The sequence below is a fragment of the Lissotriton helveticus genome, chromosome 2_1 (genome assembly GCF_964261635.1).
Source record: "Lissotriton helveticus chromosome 2_1, aLisHel1.1, whole genome shotgun sequence".
NCBI classification, from domain to species: Eukaryota; Metazoa; Chordata; class Amphibia; order Caudata; family Salamandridae; genus Lissotriton; species Lissotriton helveticus.
The window spans coordinates 1,519,854,798-1,519,878,276 of record NC_136059.1 but is presented as its reverse complement, the minus strand read 5'-3'; the positions used below and the strand labels follow the sequence as shown (position 1 = coordinate 1,519,878,276).

At 40.1% G+C, this 23,479-nt stretch overlaps 1 protein-coding gene across 1 annotated transcript in view; it reads right to left on the bottom strand.

The window, feature by feature from the left end:
- LOC144818748 (sulfotransferase 6B1-like) overlaps positions 1 to 23,479 on the bottom strand; it is a 344,617-nt gene that overhangs the window by 158,313 nt on the left and 162,825 nt on the right. Inside the window, exons 3-4 of the mRNA XM_078676456.1 lie at positions 11,503 to 11,592; positions 8,823 to 8,949 (exon numbers count right to left, since the gene is read on the bottom strand). Coding sequence (XP_078532582.1) covers positions 8,823 to 8,949; positions 11,503 to 11,592 — 217 coding nt within the window. The remainder of the gene's footprint in view (positions 1 to 8,822; positions 8,950 to 11,502; positions 11,593 to 23,479) is intronic.

Sequence of the window (23,479 nt, the reverse complement as noted above, 5' to 3'; positions counted from 1 at the left end):
AATAGAGATGGAATTGAATTTATAAAAATTAAATTTGATGGTATTGAAGAAGTACAACAAATCAGTCGTTGTTCTGCCCGTTTTTTGCTTTTGGAAGATTTATATGTCCGCTGAAAACAGTTTCCTGTTTCTTTGGCATATGCGGTGACTATTCATAAATCTCAAGGTTTAAGTGTAGATAGTGCTTTGGTGAATATTGGAAGTTCTTTGTTCAAGGATGGTATGGCATATGTTGCTTTATCTCGAGTCAGAACTTTATCAGGATTGTACTTGATTGATTTTAATGAGACAAAGATTAATGCAGATCTAAATTGTGTAAAAGAATATAATAGGTTAAGAAGAGAGTATGCTCCAAATTTACCTCAATATCCTCTATTTGAAAAGCGTGTGGTAGGCCGAAAAAGAAGAAATGAGAAAAATTGTAGTGAAGTTGCAGCAAAAAAAAAAAAAGTAGATAAACCAGTAATTGTAAGCAGAAACAAAAAGGATTCAGTTTAATGATGTTGTTGGATTTCAGTTTGAAAACAGTTCTGGTGTCAACTGCTATGCTAATGTAGTGGTTAACATTGTTTTTTTTCTCCAAACTGTACAAGAACAGATTGCTGAAAATCGTGATCAAACATTTTGTTGTTTATTGATTTCTGTGTTTGAGAAATGTAGCAGTGATAGAACAAAAATACAACGTGTTTCTGAAATTCGAATTGTTTTAGACATATGTTCTGGTGTAAATCAATTTTCACAGAATATTCAGCAAGATTGTCAGGAATTTCTAATGTATATGCTTGTTGTATTGCAAGATGAAGGTGTAGATGTAGAAAATCTTTTTGGCCTTTCTTATAAATGGCAGCATGACTGCGACAATTGCTCCTTTTCAAGTAGTACTACAATACACACTGAAAGATTTATATATTTGACTTTACCAGACTGCAAATCAGTGTCATTTAATAATCTAGATAGACAAGCAAATCAAAACATGGTCTGTACTCAATGTAAATCTGCAATGCTATCAACATTATTTATACAAACATATGGACAGTATGTAATTTTAATGTTCCAACGATGTAGACCTGATGGAACTAAATTGACAACTTTAATTAAAAATGTTGCGGCTTCTCAATTATCAATTTCAGGAAGAACCTTTGCAACTACAGCAATTATTTACCATGATGGTCCTTCAACACCATCAGGACATTACACAGCTTATTGAAAATGTCAAAAAGGCTGGAAACACTGTAATGATACTCAATTGACTTTCAAACAACGTTTGCCTTCTGACTTACAAAATTCTTACCTAGTTTTCTTACAACCGAAACTTAGTTTGCTGTTCAAAATTACTTTCCGAGTGAGAGTGATCAAGATAATAAAAAACATGTAGTTCTCATAGAGGTAGTATACGTATATTACGTAGTGTGTGCTGTGAGTATTATAGAAAATATTAATAAAAAGTAAGCTAGAGGTGGAAATAAAAGTATTGTTTCATAATGTAAAAGATGTTGGAGCTTTTCTTTCAGAAACTCGGGTAAATGAGAGATTAAGAATCCTCTTTAGTAATTTCCAAAGAAAAGGACTTTCCATATACTATTTGACCTCGTGGAAAAGTACATAGTTCAAAAGTGAGTTAAGATATGTTTTTTCTAAATTTTACATTATTTATTGTAACGTTGTATGGGTTTTTTAAACACCATCATTTTGATTGTGTTTCTTTTTGCCCGCTGTTATATGATGAGTAGTATTGAAGTCACTGTTTTAAGTGAAATTCAATATATTCTGAGAACAGCAAAAATAAACCATATAACATATTGTACAAATTATTTTGTATTTTGTATTATCAAATATATATTATTCTCCCCTTGTCTTAACCTCACTCATCTTTTTCAACCCTCTATCACTCCTCTTAACTCACTCTCACTGGCCTTCTCTCACTCTCCCTCCCCTCCCTTCCCGTATTCCACTTTCCTCACTTATCCTCATTCTCTATTCCTTCACTGCCCTTTCCCTCTCTTCCATCCACCACTTTCCAGATGTCAGTCACTCTACTTCACTCCCCTTCCCCTTCTTTCCTTTCTTTGCTCCCTCAATAATTCCCCTTCTCTCACTCAACTTACTCCACTTGACTCACTCCTTCTCTCACTCCCTCTGTCCTCTCACATCCTCACTCCCCTTCCCTCACTCCCTCTCTCTTAGCCTCACTCTCTCGGTCCACTCACTCTCTCACTCCTCTTCCATCACGCTCACTCCCTATAACTCATCCACACTCCCTTACTTACCTTTCTTTGCTCTCTCACTCAGGGGCATATTACCAAGGGCAATATCGCCGCTTTAGCGGGAAAAATTCCCGCTAAAGCGGCGATAGTTTTATGGCCCTATTACCTAGCTGTCGCTAACACCAGTTAGCGACAGCTAATAGGCGATAGCGGGCATTTAGGGGCCCACTCTGCATGTCAGCGATGATTATCGCTAATGACATGCAGAGTGGGCGTGCCAAGATGTTAGCGACTGGAAACAGTCGCTAACATCGCTATCCCCTATTACCAACTTTTGGAAATAATCGCGCTAAGCTCGATTATCTCCAAAAGCTAACGCCTGCCCAGAGCAGTTCTTAGCCATGTTTTCCAATGGTAGGTGGATAACATGGCTAAGAGCATTTACTCACTAATGCATGAATATCGCTGACTTTTCAGCGATATTCATGCATTTTGGCCGATTTGTATCGCTTAGGAGATAAACCTTGATAATATCAAGGCTCCTAAGTGATAAAAATCGTCGGAGCGTGGCGATATTTAAATGCCTGCTAACCAAGCTTAGCGATAATTATCGCTATAGCTTGGTAATATGCCCCTCAGTCCCTTTCTGCCACACTTTCCTTCACTACCTCTATGTTCTCACTCCTTGACATCCCTTGTCTCATGCTCACTTGCTTTTATCCTCTCTCTATCTTCCCTTTTTCTTCAATCTCACTGCCCTTCACTCACCCTCCCTCACCCTTGTTCCCTTACTCCGGTTCCCTCAGTTATCCTCATTCATCATCCTTAACTTCCCTTCCTCTTTCTCTCCTCACGCACTCACCTTTTCCCAGTCCCTTTGCTTCACTTCTTTTCCCTTTCTTTCCTTCCTTTGCTCCCTCAGTCATTCTCCTTCCCTTACTCACCTTACTGCCCTTTACTCACTCTTTCTCTCACTCCCTCTGTTCTCTCATATTATCACTTGTCTTCCCTCACTCCCTCTCTGTTACCTTCACTCCCATTGTCTCCTCATTGTCTTACGACCCTACATTCACCCTCACTCACCTTCCATCCCTCATTGTCATTAATCCACCGTCATTCACTCCTGCTTCCCTGTCACTCACTCCCCTTTCTTTACTCCCTTTAGTTTTCCTAATGCACATTCCTTTAGTATCTTACTCACCTTCACTCCATTTCTCTCTCCCGCTCTTCTTCTCTGTCACTGAATGTATCCATGTCATTATCCTTTTAGTAATTTGCTCTCCCTCTATTTCTTTTTAACTCTCTCTGACCTTCACCATTCCTTTATTTTCCTTTCTGAGTCCTTCACTCCTACTTTATCTCTTACTAACCTTTTATGAGTTTTAATCTCCTACTTTGTCTCTTGTATTGTAAAATATATATTATAAATATTCTAACTTACTTTTTTGTTCTCTTTCACAGATATTAAATTTACTGAAAATATGTAGTTAAGTTTACATTACTTATAAGGTAAGTTTGACGTACAAAATTTACTTTCTCAACACTCTTTTCCTTAACCTCACTACTCTTCTCTCATGCTCCCACACCCCTGTTCCCTTACTGCACTTCCCTCACTTATTCTGAATCCCCACGTTTACTCCCCTTTTCCTCACTCCTCTCTCACACTCACCTTCTTTCAGACCTTCTCCTTTACTTTCCTTCATCTCTCTTCCCTTTCTTCACTCCTTCACTCTTTTCCCTTCCCTTACTCTCCTTACTCCACTTCACTAACTCCTTCTCTTACTATCTTTGTCCTCTTACTTCTACACTTCCCTTCCCTCATTCTTTCTCTGTTAGCCTCATTCTCTCCGTCCCCTTAGTCTCTCACTCCTCTTCTATCACGCTCACTCCCTATAACTCAGCCATACTCCCACACTCACCTTCTTTCAGACCTTCTCCTTTACTTTCCTTCCTCTCTCTTCCCTTCCTTCACTCCTTCACTCTTTTCCCTTCCCTTACTCTCCTTACTCCACTTCACTAACTCCTTCTCTTACTCCCTCTGTCCTCTTACTTCTACACTCCCCTTCCCTCATTCTCTCTCTGTTAGCCTCATTCTCTCCGTCCCCTTAGTCTCTCACTCCTCTTCTGTCACGCTCACTCCCTATAACTCAGCCATACTCCAACATTCACCTTCTTTCAGACCTTCTCCTTTACTTTCCTTCCTCTCTCTTCGCTTCCTTGACTCCTTCACTCTTTTCCCTTCCCTTACTCTCCTTACTCCACTTCACTAACTCCTTCTCTTACTCCCTCTGCCTATTACTTCTACACTCCCCTTTATTCATTCTCTCTCTGTTAGCCTCATTCTCTCCGTCCCCTTAGTTTCTCACTCCTCTTCTGTCACGCTCACTCCCTATAACTCAGCCATACTCCCACACTCACCTTCTTTAGACCTTCTCCTTTACTTTCCTTCCTGTCTCTTCCCTTCCTTCGCTCCTTCACTCTTTTCCCTTCTGTTACTCTCCTTACTCCACTTCAGTAACTCCTTCTCTCAATCCCTCTGTCCTCTAGCTTACTCACTCCCCTTCCCTCACTCTCTCTCTGTTACTCCCATTCTCTCCGTCCTCTTAGTCTCTCACTCCTCTTCTGTTATGCTCTCTCCCTATAACTCAGCCACATTCCCTCACTTATCTTTCTTTGCTCCCTCACTCAGTCCTCTTCTCTCACTCTTTCCGTCACTTCCTTTGTCTCCTCACTCCCTCACTCTCCTTGTCTCACGCTCACTTGCCTTTATCCACTCTCTATCACCACTCTTTTCCTCAACCTCACTGCTCTTCTCTTACCCTTCCTTACCCCGTTCCCTTACTCCGTTTTCTTCACTTATCCTCATTCCCCTTGTTCACTCCCCTTTCCCTCACTCACCTCCCACTCTCACCTTCTTTCAATCCCCCTACTTCACTTCCCTTCCCCTCTCGTCCCTTTCTTTGCTCCCTCACTAATTTTCCTTTCCTCTCTCACTGCACTCAACCTCACTCACTCCTTTTGAATTTGTAAAGAATATAGCTCTTTTTGGAGAATTGGAGGTAGTTCTAAAAAGAACTGTTTTTTTCTTCTTTTTTAGGTTTTTTTTTTTTTTTTACTTTTTCCGAACGTTTTTTAAAAAGTTTTTTTTTTTTTCTGAACAAAAACAAAAAGAGGAAATGCCAAACTGCTCAACAGGAGCAAAAAAAGGGGGGAAATTAGGGCTGGGGACGGCAGCGATGGTCTTCTCTTTTGCGTACAATTAGCATGATACTCTGCTCTCCGTAGCAAAGCAGTTCGTCACACTGCTTACATTTAATGGTGATGTCAGTAAATACAGGTTGAATGTTGGGTATCAGCTCAACTGCTCTTCCTCTCCCCGATGATTTTGCTCCTCCGGTGGAAGTTGAGGCGCCATCTCTCGGGGGATTACGTGCCAGGTCCCTGACACTCTCCCGGGCATAGTTCTGGGGGTGCCCCCTTTGAACATGCCTGCTCATTGTTGAGTTGCCAAAACTATATTTTTTGGTGCGGTCACCACAAGAAAGAACAGTGTGGCAAATCTTAAACTCCACCTTAGGAGCATTTAACTTCTTTTCCCCTGGTGGATTTGTAAAAAATTTCCATATGAAGTGCTCCTTCACCTTTGGCTGAGGAGGGTCCTCCTGGATAAACTCATCAGTCATCACTGCTGCTTGGTGGTCTTGCAGCCATTCTTTCCACTGAATTGAAGAGCAGAAGGGAATAGGTCTTGCTGTCTCCAAAGTGAAAGAGGTAGTGAAGGAAATGGGTGGGGTTTTCATTAGTTGTAAAAAAAACTGTTAACAACCAATGAAAAGTGTTATTTTAAGGTCACATGACTTGACACGCTTACGCTGCGCGCACCGGAGCGCTTCCGGGGGCGCTTACGCAGCACGAACGTAGGCGCTTCTGGGGGCGCTCACGCGGCGCGCCTGATTGACATTTTGCTAGCTTTTCGAAAATGCATATAAAGTTAAAATACGGTTATTTAAAATCAAAAATACTACTTTTATAAGTATGCCACTGAATGTCTTGCATTATTATTTACTTTAAATACATACTTTTTTTTTTCGCACGCGGGAATAGCGCTCTCGCTGCGCTCTTGGGTGCGCTTACCGGTGCGCGCACCCTGAGCGCTCCAAGACAAAATGATTAAAAAAAACACATGAAAATACATTGAAAAATTAATTTTAGAAAAAAAAGAATTAATAGTTATAAAAACCAGCTACTAAAAAAACGTAATAATTCACTTTAAAAATCGTAGGTTACAAACTCGATACAGCAAGGAATTAGCTTTTAAAAAACCTTTGAAATTCACTGAAAAAACCATAGGTTTCACAATCGTTATAGTTAGGAATTAGCATTTAAAAAACCTTTGAAATTCACTAAAAAAACCATAGGTTTCACACTCGTTATAGTTAGGAATTAGCATTTAAAAAACCTTTGAAATTCACTGAAAAAACCAAAGGTTTCACACCAGTTATAGTTAGCTGAACATTTTACTCATACAAAACCATTGAAATTCCCACGTTATAGTTAGTTGGACTCACTATAACTCGTGCTCCCGCAATCCACTGCTGATGATGTCACATATTACATCATTCATGACATTGTCAGTGACATCACTGATGACATCACTGATGACATCTCAAATGACATCACTGATGACATCACTGATGGCATCTCAAATGACATCACTGATGACATCACTGATGACATCATTCATGTGATAATACGATGCACCTCCTCACACTCCAATCTAACCTTTGATACATCCAGTGTTAAATACAGACTACTATTCCAGAAACCATTGACACACCAATACCAGTTACTACATACACACTCACTGATTCCTAGGTCTACACACACATCCACTCATTCACCCATACAATCACTCATACATACAGTCACTCATCAATACAACACTATCATATGCACTCATACACCTATACAGACACTCACACACTGCCACTCATTCATGGAGTTACTCACACACCTAGTCAGACATGCAAAGAATCAATCACACTCCCATTTCCTCATCTATACAGTTATACACACAAAACCTTACTTATTCATACATATACTAATACATACTTACTCTCTTTTACAATCACTGATTCAAGTACACATTGATCCATATAGTCACTTACGCAATCACAGGCTTTCGTGTATAGTCATTGATATATGCCAACTCTCACATGAACTGTGTTTTACATGTGTACTTACTTGGACATGTAGCACTGAGATATCCATTCACTCACCAACACATCCATGCACACAGTCAACCGCCCATACAGCTGTTTCCACATGCACTCTTCAACCCATACACCAAGTGAATCAACTGCTCACACATCTATGCACAGAGTCACACACCTCCCAGCCACCCACACACACACTCACCCTCACATACAAATACTTGGGCAACCAATCAATAACCCATATAGCCACTCATATAGCTACTGATCAACACATGCAGCAGCTTACACAACAACAGACATAATGATGCACACATTCAGACAGTTTAGTCACTAACCCATGCATTCAGTAAGACACATTTAATCATTCACTCATAGTCAGTCACGCACCTACTAAATCCTTCATCCAGACACTCATACATACACTCATTCTTCAATATGTAAAACATATTTTAACTTTACAGAAACACACAGACACTGGATGATGTCATCAGTGATGTCATCAGTGATGTCATTTGAGATGTCATCAGTGATGTCATCAGTGATGTCATTTGAGATGTCATCAGTGATATCATCAGTGATGTCACTGACCATGTCATGAATGATGTAATATGTGACATCATCAGCAGTGGATTGCGGGCGCGCATGTTATAGTGAGCTCAACTAACTATAACGTGGGAATTTCAATAGTTTTGTATGAGTAAAATGTTCAGCTAACTATAACTGGTGTGAAACCTATGGTTTTTTCAGTGAATATATATATATATATATATATATATATATATATATATATATATATATATATATATATATATTTATTTATATGTACTTTCTTTCGAGGGCCAGGCAACAAATTGCCACCGGCCTGCCCAAATAGCACTTTCACACATTTTTTTATTCACGGGTTAAGTGGTGCCTGCCAGCTTAGATTGGTCAACAAAAAAGAAAGTAGCTTTTGCTCCATTCTAGAAGGATGCATGCAGGATAACACATGCTCACGACTATAGAATGCCATGTCTGCTGACAGCGGCTGCACCATCCCTTCTTTATTTTTTTGGCAGATGCTAATAAGCAACAGCAAAAGCATTGTGCTTTTATAGTGATACTTTTCAGCATTACCAGACAGCATTTGCCACACCAGTAGGTTTCAAAGGTGAGACCTCTTAGCTTTTGCAATGCTTAGTAAGTGACTTTGGTTTCATTAAAGCTACCAATAAAGTGTATTTTTGTTGAAATCTGCAAACTATAAGAAAAAAGGGGTAAATCCATAAGAATCGCATAATTTCACTGGTTCCAGATAATTGTTCCGTGGTCAATATAACAGCATTTACTCATGAACGTGAAATACCATGAATAAAACAATTTTTCAATATTTGGTATTAAACGTTGCAAAAAAGAACTATACCTTTCCCACTGATGAAGCATTCGAAAAACTGATCCCAGGAGTCGAAATTAGAAAGCGCAGGATTATTATTTTGGAAATGGAAATATGAGACAGCTGCATCCTTTGGATTGCGAAACACAACCAAAGTCTGTTGGAAAAAAACTAACAATGTGAACACCACACAATAAAGATTTCTAAAAAATACAAGTATTTCTTAAAACAAGAGTAGAGATAAGAAAGCAAAAGACTTAACACTTGTTAAAATATCAGATAAAGGTGAAAGAGAAACAGAAAAAAATCTGTATTCATAGAACCAAAGTGGTTCCACTGAGTTGTTAATTTCAGTCTTCTTGAGAAAGGGTGCACAAGTGGCTGAAACTACCACAGGAGTTCAGTGTTTGTTGTAAATTTGAATTTGTGGTTATTTAAATTTTCTGCCAGCCTGAAAGGCTCTTCTTACCAGTAGCGCTCCATGGAAGGAGTTCCGTGGGGCGGTGAGGTGGGGCGGGGAAGGGCAGGGTGGGGGGTAGTAAACGCTGGCTCACGGCCAACCGGAGTAATGCAAGAAAATGAATAAATAAAATGAATTTCATTGCGCGCACTGACACGCATTTGACGTTTCAGTGTGCACAATGAAATTAGTTGTATTTATTTATTTACATTACTTCGGTCAGCCGTGAGCCGGGGTTTACTACCCCCTTCCCCCCTCGCCACTACTGCTTCTTACACTACTTACTACACAGCCTTGTTTTGACATTTGCGTGACCCCAGCCCGGGCTTTCGTACCTAAAATGTTTCATCTTCCAGGTCTTGGGTGAGCATAACAAGCAGTGCTGATTTCACATTGGTTATGTTCTGCATTTTAATTGAATGAGAGGGCCAAAAGCCAAAGAGTACAAAAACAATATTTTATGAAAAAGAAAACTGCAATATTATTAATATTTATCACTGTGAATATTTACGAATGGGCGAAAAAATAGAACGAAAATAGAAAAAGCTGGAAAGGCAATTTCTAAGACTTTGTGAGAAAAGAAAGGTGAATATAGTCTCAAGCACAACTTCCCAGAACACAGAAGCCACTATTGATCACCCTTTTAAAACTAGGGATTATACAAATCACTCCTTTATTGAAATTAAATTAAATGCTGTTTATATTTCAAGAAAGACTGCACCAAAGATCAAAAACATTAATTTGCCTTCACCATAACTCCTACAATGTATGACTACCTCCGGAGCATTCATGACGAACATATTGTATTCCACATACTCTTGAGATCTTCAGGTAAGCCGCCTTCCCCCACTTGCATCTTCAACCATTGGCTTGACACATTGTCAATCACTTCTTGGATCTGTCTACAGGAGCATTTTAGTTTTACCCTTTGTCTATTTGCTTTTTGTGTGCATAATTACACTTGCTCACAATGTATCAGTCTGTTGTACATCTGAAAAGCACACTCTGTTGTGAGATATGTCATTCTATATTGTTGTGGAGTTCCCACTAAGTCAGTAGGACCTGCATGTTTGTGGACAACATGAACTTTGGGTGAGGTGCATAGACTGACTCCATGCAACCCATTGTGTATGTTGGCCTGGATACCAGCCAGCTCACAGTGACACCATATGTCCCCCTAAACTAAGCAGGGAGCGAATGGTTTCAGGCAAACACTGAACATAACAACCCTGACCCCTCAGGGATCGTGGTAACAGATCTACAACCCTTTCGCTCAGTCACTCGTGCCCTCTTGTTCTTGGAGAAGTATACAAAGAATACACAATGGAACATCTTCAATATATTTATTGAACCAAAATTATTCTTGTATAGATTACATGCGCTGTGATAATCAGTAGACAGAAGCATATGAAAGTGATTACAAGCACCAAAATAATAAATAGCAGGTATAGTTCCACCATGGTGCTAAACAGTGAATATATGCAGGCATATAAAACAAAATTAGTAATACCTATTCGATGTGCATCTAGTGTAGGTGTAGATGTATGTATCTAGAGCCAAGAATCCCTGCACAGGATGATCCAACCCCATTACCTGGCGGTACAGAATGTAGGTGCTCGTTTTGGTCACAAATTGGACACCCCTTACATAGTTGTGAGGCAGATGCTTGGTGATGCCTCGGCATGCCGGTTCCCCTCAATGTCAGCAGAAGTGTCTCCTCTGGCTAATCCCCGGAAATGCTCATTTATTTATAATAAAAAGGGTCTTTGCATCATGTATATACAGATTAGCATTATATTGGGTTGGCAGATAGTCATGTCACCCCGTGAATGAAGAAAGAACATTTGTGAAGTGTGTGTAAAGGTCTTGAACTCTGTGTTCGAGACTTCATGATAATGTTGCATGAAGCCAGATGTGTATGCAAAGCATTTTTAGAGAAATCCAAAATTTTCACACACACACAAGTATGTGAAAAAGGTCACAGTAAAAAATGATTGTGCAGAAAGAGGACAATGTAAGAAAATGTGCTGTCTTGCTACATGGGCCTAACTCGGGCACATAACAATATCTTATCCATGCATTGTAAACACAAAAATCCATGTGTAATTGTTTTGCACAGCAGCAGGCATTTTTATGGCTTTAGGCACTGCTGTTGTGAAACCTATTAACTTTGCCAATGCTTATTTCAGATAGTTAGGGTAGACAATCTATTCAGGTAGGATTGGCAAATAATTTGACATGTACTCTCACCTTTATTTTGTTTGCAAAAACTGTCTCTGGTAGGTTATCGTTGTGAAGATGTGTTATGAACACTCTTGGAGACTGAAGTTTGGATAACCTCTGCATGAAAAGAAAAGACAAATGTTTTTTTTTTATTTTTACGTTTCCTTTTTATATTAAATAATCTTGACATGATCAAATGTCGATTCTTTTGAATCTGTTTTTACCTACTGAAACACGTTTCTAACAGAAATACTGTACATAGTATTGCAGCTTTACTTTTGTGTTTGGGCAGAATAATGATTAGATATATTGGTAGTGAGGATGGTAGACGGTATAATAAATTTAACATTACACATATTCTATGCATATTAAATCATACACAGCTGAATAAAGTCTACAGGTGGGGGATGAAAGATTAGATGAATAGATGGAAGGACCTACCCCAGAGTCGGTCAGTCACATTGTTCCTTGAGACTGAGGCGGGGCTCTCAACCCTGTAATGTGGGGAAGGAGGATTTGGCTGAAAGTTTGATGGGAACAGGTGCAGTCAGTTGAAGCTCCTAAACATAATTAGGGCACAGGATGATTTCAGGATGGAATGGTGATTTAGACTTGTAGCCCTTATGTCTTGTGTTCGAACATGTTGACAAGATTGCCATATATCCTCTATTATCACTTCTCAGCCTTTTGCCTGAGGTCAAGTGCCGTACTGTCAGCGATTTTCCATGTGCTAATTTTGGGGACCATAAAGCACTATCCGATGGATAAAATTCCACCTCTGAGCCTGGTCAACAAATAAATACATTCAATATTACATGAAGTGCATTAGGCCAGATAATCTTTAAGTATCAAACCACAAAGGTTTATTAAAAGGTAATGATTTACAGGGTTCCCTGTCACAATATCGAAACCAGCAATATCGTGCAATAGTATTGTGTCCAATATCAAGCACAAAAATATTGTTTTTTTAACATATAAATGTGTGTATGTTTATATACACACATATCACATAAAACTATTTTTAAAAATAAAAATTGTAATATATGATTTTCTTGAAATGTATTATTATAACAAGTATATATATATATATATAGATATATATAAAAAAACACTTTCCTCCTTCACGCCTCGTTCTCCAGCGAGCATAAATGACGAAGCAAATCCGATATTTGGCACACAGATTTTATTTAAATGGAGCCGCTAAATCCGACACGTTTCCGGCGTCCGCCCTTGTTCACAGATCGTCAGTGCAAAGCTCACCATTTTCTTATAATTTTTTTTCTACACCACACGTGATAGTAGACATGGAAGAGACACTATTAGCGGTAAACCATACCTTTTCTATCTTTCTTATTGACTTATTTTTTCTCTTTTTTTTGTTTTTAACCATGTTGTTTTCCTATACATAATTAAATAAACAATGTTAGGAATATTACTGCATGAATGCATATCAATTGAACCACAGATAATATTGGCTTTTTTATCTTAAAACCACAATTAAATATAAAAAAAAAATCACCAAGGGCTATAATAATTTAGTATTTAGTCCATTCGGGAATTTACTATCCAATTCAAGGATTATTTGTGACTCCATTCTCCTTAGCATGTTGTCCCTATCTCCTCCACTCCGTGGCTTGGGGACAGATGTTATGACAAAATATTTTAGGCATTGCAAGCCATTATTGTGCATTGACTTGAAATGTCTGGCCACCGGATATGCACTATCATTATTTACGATGGCTCGCAAATGCTGGAGAATCCTGACATGCACCTGCAGTTTTGTGCTCCCCACATATCGCAAACCGCAGGTGCATGTCAGTACATATACTGCATATTCCGTCTTGCAGGTGTAAGAACCCTAGATTTTGAATATTTCTGGACTAAACAGAGTAGAGTACTCAGTGGTGTTGACTCCAAATCTACATGCTCTACAGGTAGAACAACGTGTAAAACCCGGCCGGGATTGAAGCCACATTTGTTTTTTGCTCAATTCAGGAAAACTTCTACTGATTTGAGATCTCATGGAAGGTCCCTTCCTATATGTAATTGTTGGACTATTTGGTAATCTGGGGGCTAGAACCATATCTGTTTTCAAAATAAGCCAACTTTGTGTTATAATGGACCTGATCTTCCTTTCTTGGCGATTATAGGCAGTTATAAGCCTTGGAGCCAAAGGAGTGTTCATGGTATTTGTGTGGATGGAATCATCATGCTCGAGCAAGGATTCTCGCCATCGAGCATTAGTCTTGTTAACAGCTTGCTTTAAAATTCCCTCTTCGTACCCTCTTTGTCTGAATCTTTCCAATGCCTGAGTGGTAAAAAAGGCTAGATCTTCATCCGTACTGCAAATACATTTTAGCCTTAAAAGTTCTCCAAAGGGAATATTATTAATGGCATGCTTGGGGTGGGCACTGCTAGCATGCAAAATGCTATTGCCTGCAGTACTTTTACTATGTAATTTTGTTGCCAAATGTCCCATATGTACAAAAACCTTCACATCTAAAAAATCTATCTCTTGCTCATTAATCATAGATGTGAATTTAAGATTTTCATGATTATTATTAATTGTTGTGCAAAGGCATTAGCACTATTTACATCTCCCTTCCATAAAACAAAAATGTCATCAATAAAACGCATCCACTTCAAAACATGAGCATTAAAAATTGCACTGTGTGTGCACATGAGGACCTGCTCCTCCTACCAGCCCACGTGTAAACACGCATAGCTAGGGGAGAAGCAGGCCCCCATCGCCACACCCCTTTTCTGCAGATAAATATCATTGCCAAACATAAAAAAGTTATTATTAAGGCACCATGATGTTAGTTCTAAGACCATCTTATTGTGATTATAACATTGCATTGGTCTTTTTCCCAAGAAGTGTTCCAATGCCCTTAGACCAGTGTCATGTTCTATACTGGTATACAATGATTCGATATCCAACGCTATGAATATCAAATCTTTCGTCCAAGGGACATCTCTAATCTTCTTGATAAAATCACCGGTGTCCTTAATGTATGTAGGCAAGTCTTTTACCAGGTCCTGTAAAAAGTAGTCTATATACTCCATGATATGTTCTGAAACACCTTGAATTGCTGAGATAATTGGTCACCCAGGAACAGGGACCGTTCGCTTGTGCACTTTTGGCAGAAGATACAGTTTCGGTAGAACAGGATTCTCGACATTTAAAAACTCATATTCTTGCGTCGAGATCATCCCCTCCCTTTTCCATTTGTAGATGAATTTTTTGAGCTGGTCTCTTGCCACATTATATTGTTTTAGAGTTGTCTTGGCATAACACAAAGGGTCTTCCAATTGATGTAATGCTTCTACAATATAATCCTTATGTGGCCAGATTACGACGTTGCTACCTTTGTCTGCAGTAGTAACTATAATTTGATAGTCGTTGCTCAATTTCTTTATTAGAGATGTATATTGTTTTTCCTGTTCGCTTTTGTATCTTCTTCTATGTCTCACCTTATGATGTAGTTTTTTTAAGATCCTCCACGATGACATCGTGGAAGGTATTGATTGCGTCTTTTGGCATGTTTGGCACGAAGCTTGATTTGGGCTTGAACGGACTAGTGTTCGCCCCTGTTTGTATAACTTCTGCAGCCCTGAGTTCTTGTTGCGTTGATGCCTGATCCATTTCTGCCACAGTGTTGTTATGCTCAAGTTGGTGCATCGTGAGATACATTTTTGTATCCACTGCTGAGAGACCCATGCTCATCTGATTGTCCAGTTTTTGCTCCGCTTCCTTAAGGCCATCCTTAATGCTGAAAAATTTCTGCAGCTTTAGCTTACGTATATAGCAAAAGATATCTACTCGGGTTTTGGTATAATTGAAATCCGAGATCGGGCAATAAGTCAGACCGAGGCTCAAAAGCTGATTTTCTGCCTCCGTCAAAATTATAGTTGACAAGTTAATGATTGTATTTTCTTTTGCTATTTTTTGCGCCAGAATTGCCTTTTTGGTTTTTTGTAAGGCTTTTCGCTTTTTGCGACGCTCACATCGTCTTTTGTTGTTTCTTGATTTTTTTGCTGCTGCTGCTTGTTGCATGGCCTCAATGTTTGTAGTCGGTCCACCACTAAAAAATCCACCTCCTCTCCCACATCCAACAAATTTATTGTGTCCACCAATGTTGTTGTTGAGCTTCCCTCATCTGATGACAAACCACTTGTCAAGGATTCAATGTCACTGTTGTCCATCATTGTTTCCAAAGGTTTAGATGTGGAAGCTACCATTTGGCTGGTGGGTTGGATTTGTTGGTTGCTTTGGCCGAGGTTTGACTTTTTGGCTTCTCATACTTGCGTGCAAAAGTGTAAATCCGCCCTTGCGCGTAATCCTCCTTATCACACGCAAATTTATAGATCTTACAGGCTTTAATCTTGTCTTCCTGTTTTGCAAGTCTCTCTTGTATCTCCTTGCGTGATTTAGTTATCAAAACATTGTGTTCAAACTTCGCCAACAATTCATTAATTTCATCAATTTCTTTTATGAGTGCATCTCTGTAAATTACTGCATTCTTTACTAGAATTTTTACTAAGTTGGTTGGTGCCTCCAAATTGCTGTGACCCCACTCCTTCAACATTCCCGGATTTGGTCTTTCATAGCTCGGAGCTAATAGTATCCGAAGTCCTCTGGGGACACGCCCCTCCTCAATATACTTGGACAGGGACTTGTGTTCCCACCATTTGGTCACTTCCTGACGCATACATTTTTCTAAACGTTTTAATAATTCATGTTTTTGTTTCTCACTGGTATTTTTTCCGTTGCCGGGCAGTGCCTTTGTCGCCCCGCCCTTGTCAATTACTTTAGGTAGATTGGAGAAAAGTGCATCAGCGGCCGCCTCCCAGCCGCGTAATATTTCTGCTGACATAGTTTAGCCGGCTCCTGATTTTAAAATGTTTGAATTTGAGCGGAAACTCACACAATCACCATATAGAGTTTCCCCGCTAGTGCCGTATATTCCTTCCCACCATTCAGAAATATCAAGTCACTCACCACAACAGGTTTACTTCACGGCGCAGACCACTGGGATCTAGCTGCCGCTTCCCTTCGTCACGGGCCTGTGCTTGGTTCCAGACGGGGGCTGCTGCTGTAAATTTCCTTGTAGAAAGCTTCTGATGCTGGTTGAGAGCTGCAGCCAACTTGTAGGAAGTGAATTCGCCTCGGTAGCAACCACCTTCCGATTTTCATATAAAACCACTTTCGTCCTTCGCGCCTCGTTCTCCAGCGAGCATAAAAGACGAAGCAAATCCGATATATGGCAAACAGATTTTATTTAAATGGAGCCGCTAAATCCAACGCGTTTCGGGCGTCCGCCCTTGTTCACAGATCATCAGTGCAAAGCTCACCATTTTCCTATGTATTTTTTTCTACACCACACGTGATAGTAGACATGGAAGAGACACTATTAGCGGTAAGCCATACATTTTCTATCTTTCTTATTGACTTATTTTTTCTCTTTTTCTTGTTTTTAACCATGTTGTTTTCCTATACATAATTAAATAAACAATGTTAAGAATATTACTGCATAAATGCATATCAATTGAACCACAGATAATATTGGCTTTTATATCTTAAAACCACAATTAAATATTTTTTTAAAAAAAAAATCGCCAAGGGCTATAATGATTTAGAAGGTACATTAAATCCTTTCTATCAAGCCTAGTTTATGGTTATAAAAAAACTGTTATTTTCTCTCTTTCTCCATCCGTTATTGTATATTTTTAGTGCAAATCGCGCAATAAATATGTGCAAATATTCATTCACATAGTTTGTGCAAAAAAGGCAATAAAGTGCTTTTCACATGATTTGTGCAAAAAACGCAATAAAGTGCTTTTTTGTAAACATTTGACTTTTGTGCAAAATATCGCAACAATTTCAATAAACATATTGATCTTATATGTGCAAAATAATGCATATGTAGAGAAAAAGAACACCATTTTTCAAAAATAGCTAAGTTCATTAAATGGCCCACAATCAAAAGATTTATAAACATAGTGGTTAGACTATCAAATCCTCTATATATATATATATATTACCTACTGGCAGTCGCCAGTAGGTAGTTATAGTTACAACCTAGTTTCCATAGGAAAAGCATTTTTTGATATGCTAATAACTTTGGCGTCGTTTGACGAATCTTTGCGAAATTGTTCCACAAAAAGTCTATTTAGGTCAGCTCCTATCCTGAAATTTTGGGGGTGATTCCTCAATCGGGGGCTTAGAAAAAAGGGGGGGTCACATTTCCCATGTTAACTTCCATAGGACATTTTGCAAAAAGCTACAGCCCGAACTGCTGAACGGAATTACCCCAAATTTGGCAAAAAGGTAGTGCTTGGATCAGAAAGCGACCTTTTTTTTGAATGGTGTAAATCCATTCCACAGTTGCTGAGAAATTAGAAAAATAAAAGTTTCGATATCTGGGTGGAGCCTAAGTCCCATGCACGAGCTTCACTGTGATTGGCTGCCAACATTCCAAACCATGAAGTGTTGGCAGCCATCTTGTGACTCCGTAGAAGCGAGTCACCAGAAAACAGAGAAACAAAGGTATAAAACAAGAGAAGGGGGTAGAGTAGAAACACCCTGACTCCCTAGGCATGCTTAGGGGTCTCAGAAGGACCCCCAGGGCTAAGGAAAGCACTTTTATATTAAAAATAAATCGGTGCAATTCGTGCTGGGTCGCTGGTTCTTGCGTTTTATTTTAATGAGACCCTGCGTGGGCTAGGTCTCAAGGGAATAAAAATAAAAATAGCCGGGGCTTGCTGGGGCTGCGGGGGCCCGCTGGGGTCCCAGCAGTCCCGGGGCTTCACTCAGGTTGGGAGGGGTGTTGCACGGGCCCTCTGCTGGAACCCTCCATGTGCTTATAACTTTGGCGTTGTTTGACGGATCTTAACGAAATTTGCCAAAAAGTTTCTCTTTTTTGATCAGCTTCTATCTTGAAAGTTTAGGTGTGATTGGAGAAGGGGGGGCTGAGAAAAAGGGGGGTGTCAAAACGTGTTTTCTCAATTTATTTTCCATGGGAAACTTTAGACAAGGCTACAGGTCAAACTGCTGAACAGAATTATGCCAAATTTGACAGGGAGAAATGTCTAGGTCCAGAAAGCGCGGTTCGCACAAATGGTGTAAATCTGTTCAGTAGTTTTTGAGATATTAAAGGAACAAATATATGTATCTGGTCGGTGCCCAACTCCTGAGCAGGAGCTTGCCTCTGATTGGCTACTAACACTTCAAAGCAGGAAGTGTCCTCTGATTTGCTGCTAACACTTCAAACCAGGAACAGTTTACAGCCATCTTGTGCCTCGTATCGAGTGAAAATATAAAAGAAAGGTCCCGGGGGCAATTTAATATACCAGAGCTCTGTGTAATGATGATATGGACGCAGTGAAGGTTTAAGTTTATTCACAATAAAGGAGAAACAGGTGAGCGCCAGGCATCATGACTTCCATTCCAGGACACCAGTAGGAAGATAACCCTTTCACGCTCCCTCTGCCCAACATCATCACTTCGCAGCTATGCCTTTAGAAGCCAGTCTGTTGGCATGCATCGCTCTACCTGTGCGAGCTAGTATGCTGCTGTGCCTCTATGTCTGTGAGCTACTATGCTGCTGTTCCTTTGAGAGCGGACGGCCCGTAGTTCTGCCTCTGTGAGTCGAGCCCATGGGCCGCAGTTGTCCCTCTGTGAGCCTGGGTGCGAACTGTTCATAAGTCACACTATATAAGCATTGAAAAGCCAGTTTGTGATTCAGTCGGTCAGCTGGCATCTGTCCGAGGCATTTTTGTAAACATACCGGAGCTCTGTCTGTGAGAGATACCCCTTTCACGCTGCGTCTCCTACATTAGCAGGTAACGCACCCTCTTCCCACATCACCAGCAAACCCCCAACAACCTTCTTGGGCCCGCAAGTGTCCTTCTGTGAACCATTATTAAGATGATGCTTGTGAGGTTGGACAAATAAGAATCTTAGTCATGTATGGATTTACATATAAAACATGTTATTAAAACAAAACAACAACACTAAAACTATGTACAGCCATGGCTTGTCATCGCTGGACCAATTGTGAATCACAGCCTGCAAGACAAAACGAAAGATAAGATGGTGCGTCATGCGTCCAACAAAGGAGAAAGAAAAAGAAAGAAAGAGTGAGAGACAGGGAGAAGGAAAGAAAGAGTGAGAGAGAGAGGAAGACAGAGAAAGATAGAAAGAGAGAGACAGAGAGAAAGAGTGAGATACAAGGAAGAGAGAAACAGTGTGAGAGAGGGGAAGAGAGAGAGAGAAAGAGTGAGAGAGAGGAAGAGAGAGAGAGAGAAAGAGTGAGAGAGAGGAAGACAAACAGAGAAAAAGAGTGAGAGAGAGAGGAAGAGAGAGAGAGAAAGAGTGATAGAGAGGAAGACAGACAGAGAAAAAGAGTGAGAGAGAGAGAGGAAGACAAAGAGAGAAAGAATGAGATACAAGGAAGAGAGATGCAGAACAACACTGGATGCGGTTGTCCCTGTTGGACTAGTGCCGTCACCCCTGTTGGAAAAACCAAAGTGTCACTCTGTGAGCCAAGTCCCACAACATGGCGAACATGGAAGGTACAGGGAATCACTGACCCTACATTCATCCATAGTTCCACACAAGAAAGATGGTGGACATGAGACATCTGTGTGGATATGAATGTTTATTGCTCATTCAGTGGAGTGTTGCAGCTGTAGCAATCTAGAAATATAGAAATTTGAAGTTTCATTTTTTTGCACATGGAGGGCAGCCAATTAGAGACAAGCTTGTTGTCGGAGTTAGGCTGTGCCAATATATGTACTTATACAATCACTCCGCCAATCCCTACGCACTTATAAATTCACTATACACTCTACGTGCAGTACTTTAATGATCCAGTCTCTACGTACGTACAAGTACAATGACCGAGACAAAGTTACATAACCTAAGTTTTTCCCCACTGTCAAAGGTAAGATGGTTGCATACGCTGTCCAGGGCTCTATGTAATGTGGTAGGGCCCAGGGGCAGCATGTTGCATACATAATGAACACACGGACACAGATAGATAGTGGAACTGGGTACGGGCACGTGCGCTCGACTCTTTTTTATTACCAGGATCCTATGTCCAGTGACGTCTGTGGTGGATGCGTGTGGGGTGATTGTAATCCAACCCTCCGAGAATGGTTGGTGCTGACAACAAGTACAACAGTAATCATTGGATCAGACACAGAGATTCAATCATAAAGGGTCAATTATATGTGCTGCACTAAGGTAAGGGCACCAGATGTGAAATAATTCAGAAAATATTCTATTGTAAAGGGTTCATGACTTGTGGTACACTGAGGTAGGACAGCAGATGTAAAATTATACACAAAATATTGTATCATAAAGGGTCCATGAGTTGTGCTGCACTGAGATAGGGGCATCAGAAGCATTTAGCGTCTGCGCAGCCAGCGATGATGCGTGGCGCGGGAAAGCCACACTGGAAGCTATGCCTGTTGCCTACTGGACTGAGTTATCTGCAATCGCGACTGGATGTGAATTGTGAGCCTTGCTGTCGGTATTGTACATCGAAGGCAGTAGTCAGCACAGACATCAAGGAATGTTTTTAGTCACTTCCTCTTGACAAAGTTCGAGGACATACAGTACAATTCTCTCTGTAATAAATAAATCATGTCTGAATTTAAATTGCGAGCTCTGCTGACCGCAGTGTAGGTGTATGGAACAAAAGATGAAACATGTATGGAATACACTGAGGAAATCTTGGTTCTTCTGAGTACAGTTGTAAAGTACGGTATTCTGAAGCTAGAATCTGAACTAGTCATTCATCATATCGTCCATCTTTTCCAATAGGGAACAGCTGTGGAAAACAACGACCTTCCAAACCTGTTGTTTTTTTTTTTGCAGAGTTTTATATAGCGCGAACTTGACCCGAAGGTATCGGGTATCAGAGTGCTTTACATAGCACCAGTTATGTTACATGAGGACACACATAAATTTTTGTTAGGCACAGGAAGATTAAGTGATTTGCCCAGAATCACAGGATGTTCAGCGTCATTGCCGAGACTCAAACTTAGTTGCCCAGATTCAAGGTCAGCCGCCCTAGCCGTTAGGCCGACTCACACAAATGCATTGGAGTTCCTTTTGCTTTTTTCATCTGTTACAATTGAATAGTATCTTCTATCAGTTCTTTTAAATGTAGAGGGTGTATAGTATAATGTTCATACATTTCTTCTTTTCTTGAATTGCCCACTTTTTCTATTTGTCCACTTGAAATATGTGTTTCATCTTCTAAAGTAATTTCTTTTTCTTCTACATTTACAATTTTATAGTAAATATTGTTTTGCACCAGATACAATGTAGCCTTTTGGACTTTCGTGACATGTACTAACTTTTGCCATATTTTCCGACTCTTTGTGGGTACACCGTTAACAAGAATGACTACAGGTTCAGTATCCTTTCTTTCTACACCAACATTTTCAAAAATTTTCTTGAAATTTAAAGGTAATTACACAACTCTTCCTTTTAAACCTCTTTGTAGATCTGTTGGAGGCAGCTTACCTGTTTTTAGGCTGCATACGAATTATAGCCTGAAAGGGGTGCACAGATTGTATAAGGATGGCCTCATATGTATTTAAATCTGTAAGTTTAGGAGGTATAACAACTAATTCTAAGTCATTATGGACAGCTCTAGCTGGCATTTTGTTTTCTTCTAATTTATTGTAACAATATTTAAAAATACATTGTACAGTACGTAACTCAAAATGGCCTTCCACAAACAGATAAGCAGCAAATTCTTTCTATTTATTATGGTTATCCTTTTTACTTTTTGAAAACACATCTACATTCGCAGTTTGGATTTTATAATGAGTACTTCGAGAACAAATGCAAACTTAGGGGTCGATTAGGATGGAGGTACCGTGCCCCGAATTAGGATGCACCCGCCACAGTGGCGGGTGTATCCCGCATTTTTAACTTTGCTGAAAGCACCGTTCGCCGCATTGTCAAAAATGCATGTTGTGCGTTTCACAGCACAACATGACAGGCACTGCGCGGTGCCTGCCATGTTGTACTGTAAAACGCAGGGGGGTACCATATGTACCCCCCATGTGCACTCCCCATCCCCCCTTCACCCTGAGGGCCTGCAACGGGCCCCCACAGCAAAGCCCGTATGCCTTTCCGTGATGGTATTGCTGCCACGGAAAGGCATCTGCATCCGGCCATCGTAATATGGCTGGCGGTGTCTGGAAGACATATGAACCCTTTTCCGCCCCGGCCGCAAGGTGACCGGGGCAGAAAAGCAGCGGACGGTGTTTTTGTCCGCCGCGGTCCCCCGCCATTGTAATATGGCGGGGGGAAATTGGTGGCGGACGGGCACAGATGGAGGACGGATCGCCACCGCCTGCATGGCGGTGGCGATCTGTCCGCCATCCAAATCGGCCCCATAGTTGGGATTTTCACCAGGAACTACTTTAAACATTGTTATTTGATTTTCAAACTTCACATCAGTGCTATCTTCCATCTCTTCTTCAACATGTACACTTATTTTCTGTACACTCCTCTTGACTAGCAAAGAAACATAAATCTATTTTATCACAAACTTGTTTTACATCCAACACGGAACCATGCAAAAGAGCTGTAGTAATTTCATTTAGACATGATGCAGGAGTTTTCACGTAGTATAATCTTCTAACTAACTTTCGCATTTTGAAATGATGCTCTGCTAACATTGTTAAATGATGAAAACGACTTTGACACACTTTCCTAGAAAGACAAGCCAGAGAATGACCTTGCAACCCTGTATTTTTTCTCACTTTGGAAGGATCTACTTCTTGCAATATCTTAATCTTCTGTTTCACAGTTTTTTTCTATATTGTCTGACGAAATTTAGTAAAATATCAATAGATTGTCAACATATACTACAAATACAACTACAATCCCACGTAAAAACTGGACCCTGGGTATGTCTCCCTTGAAGTTCTTCAGCTATTACTTGTTCAACATTTCTAGGAGCTATCTTTTCTT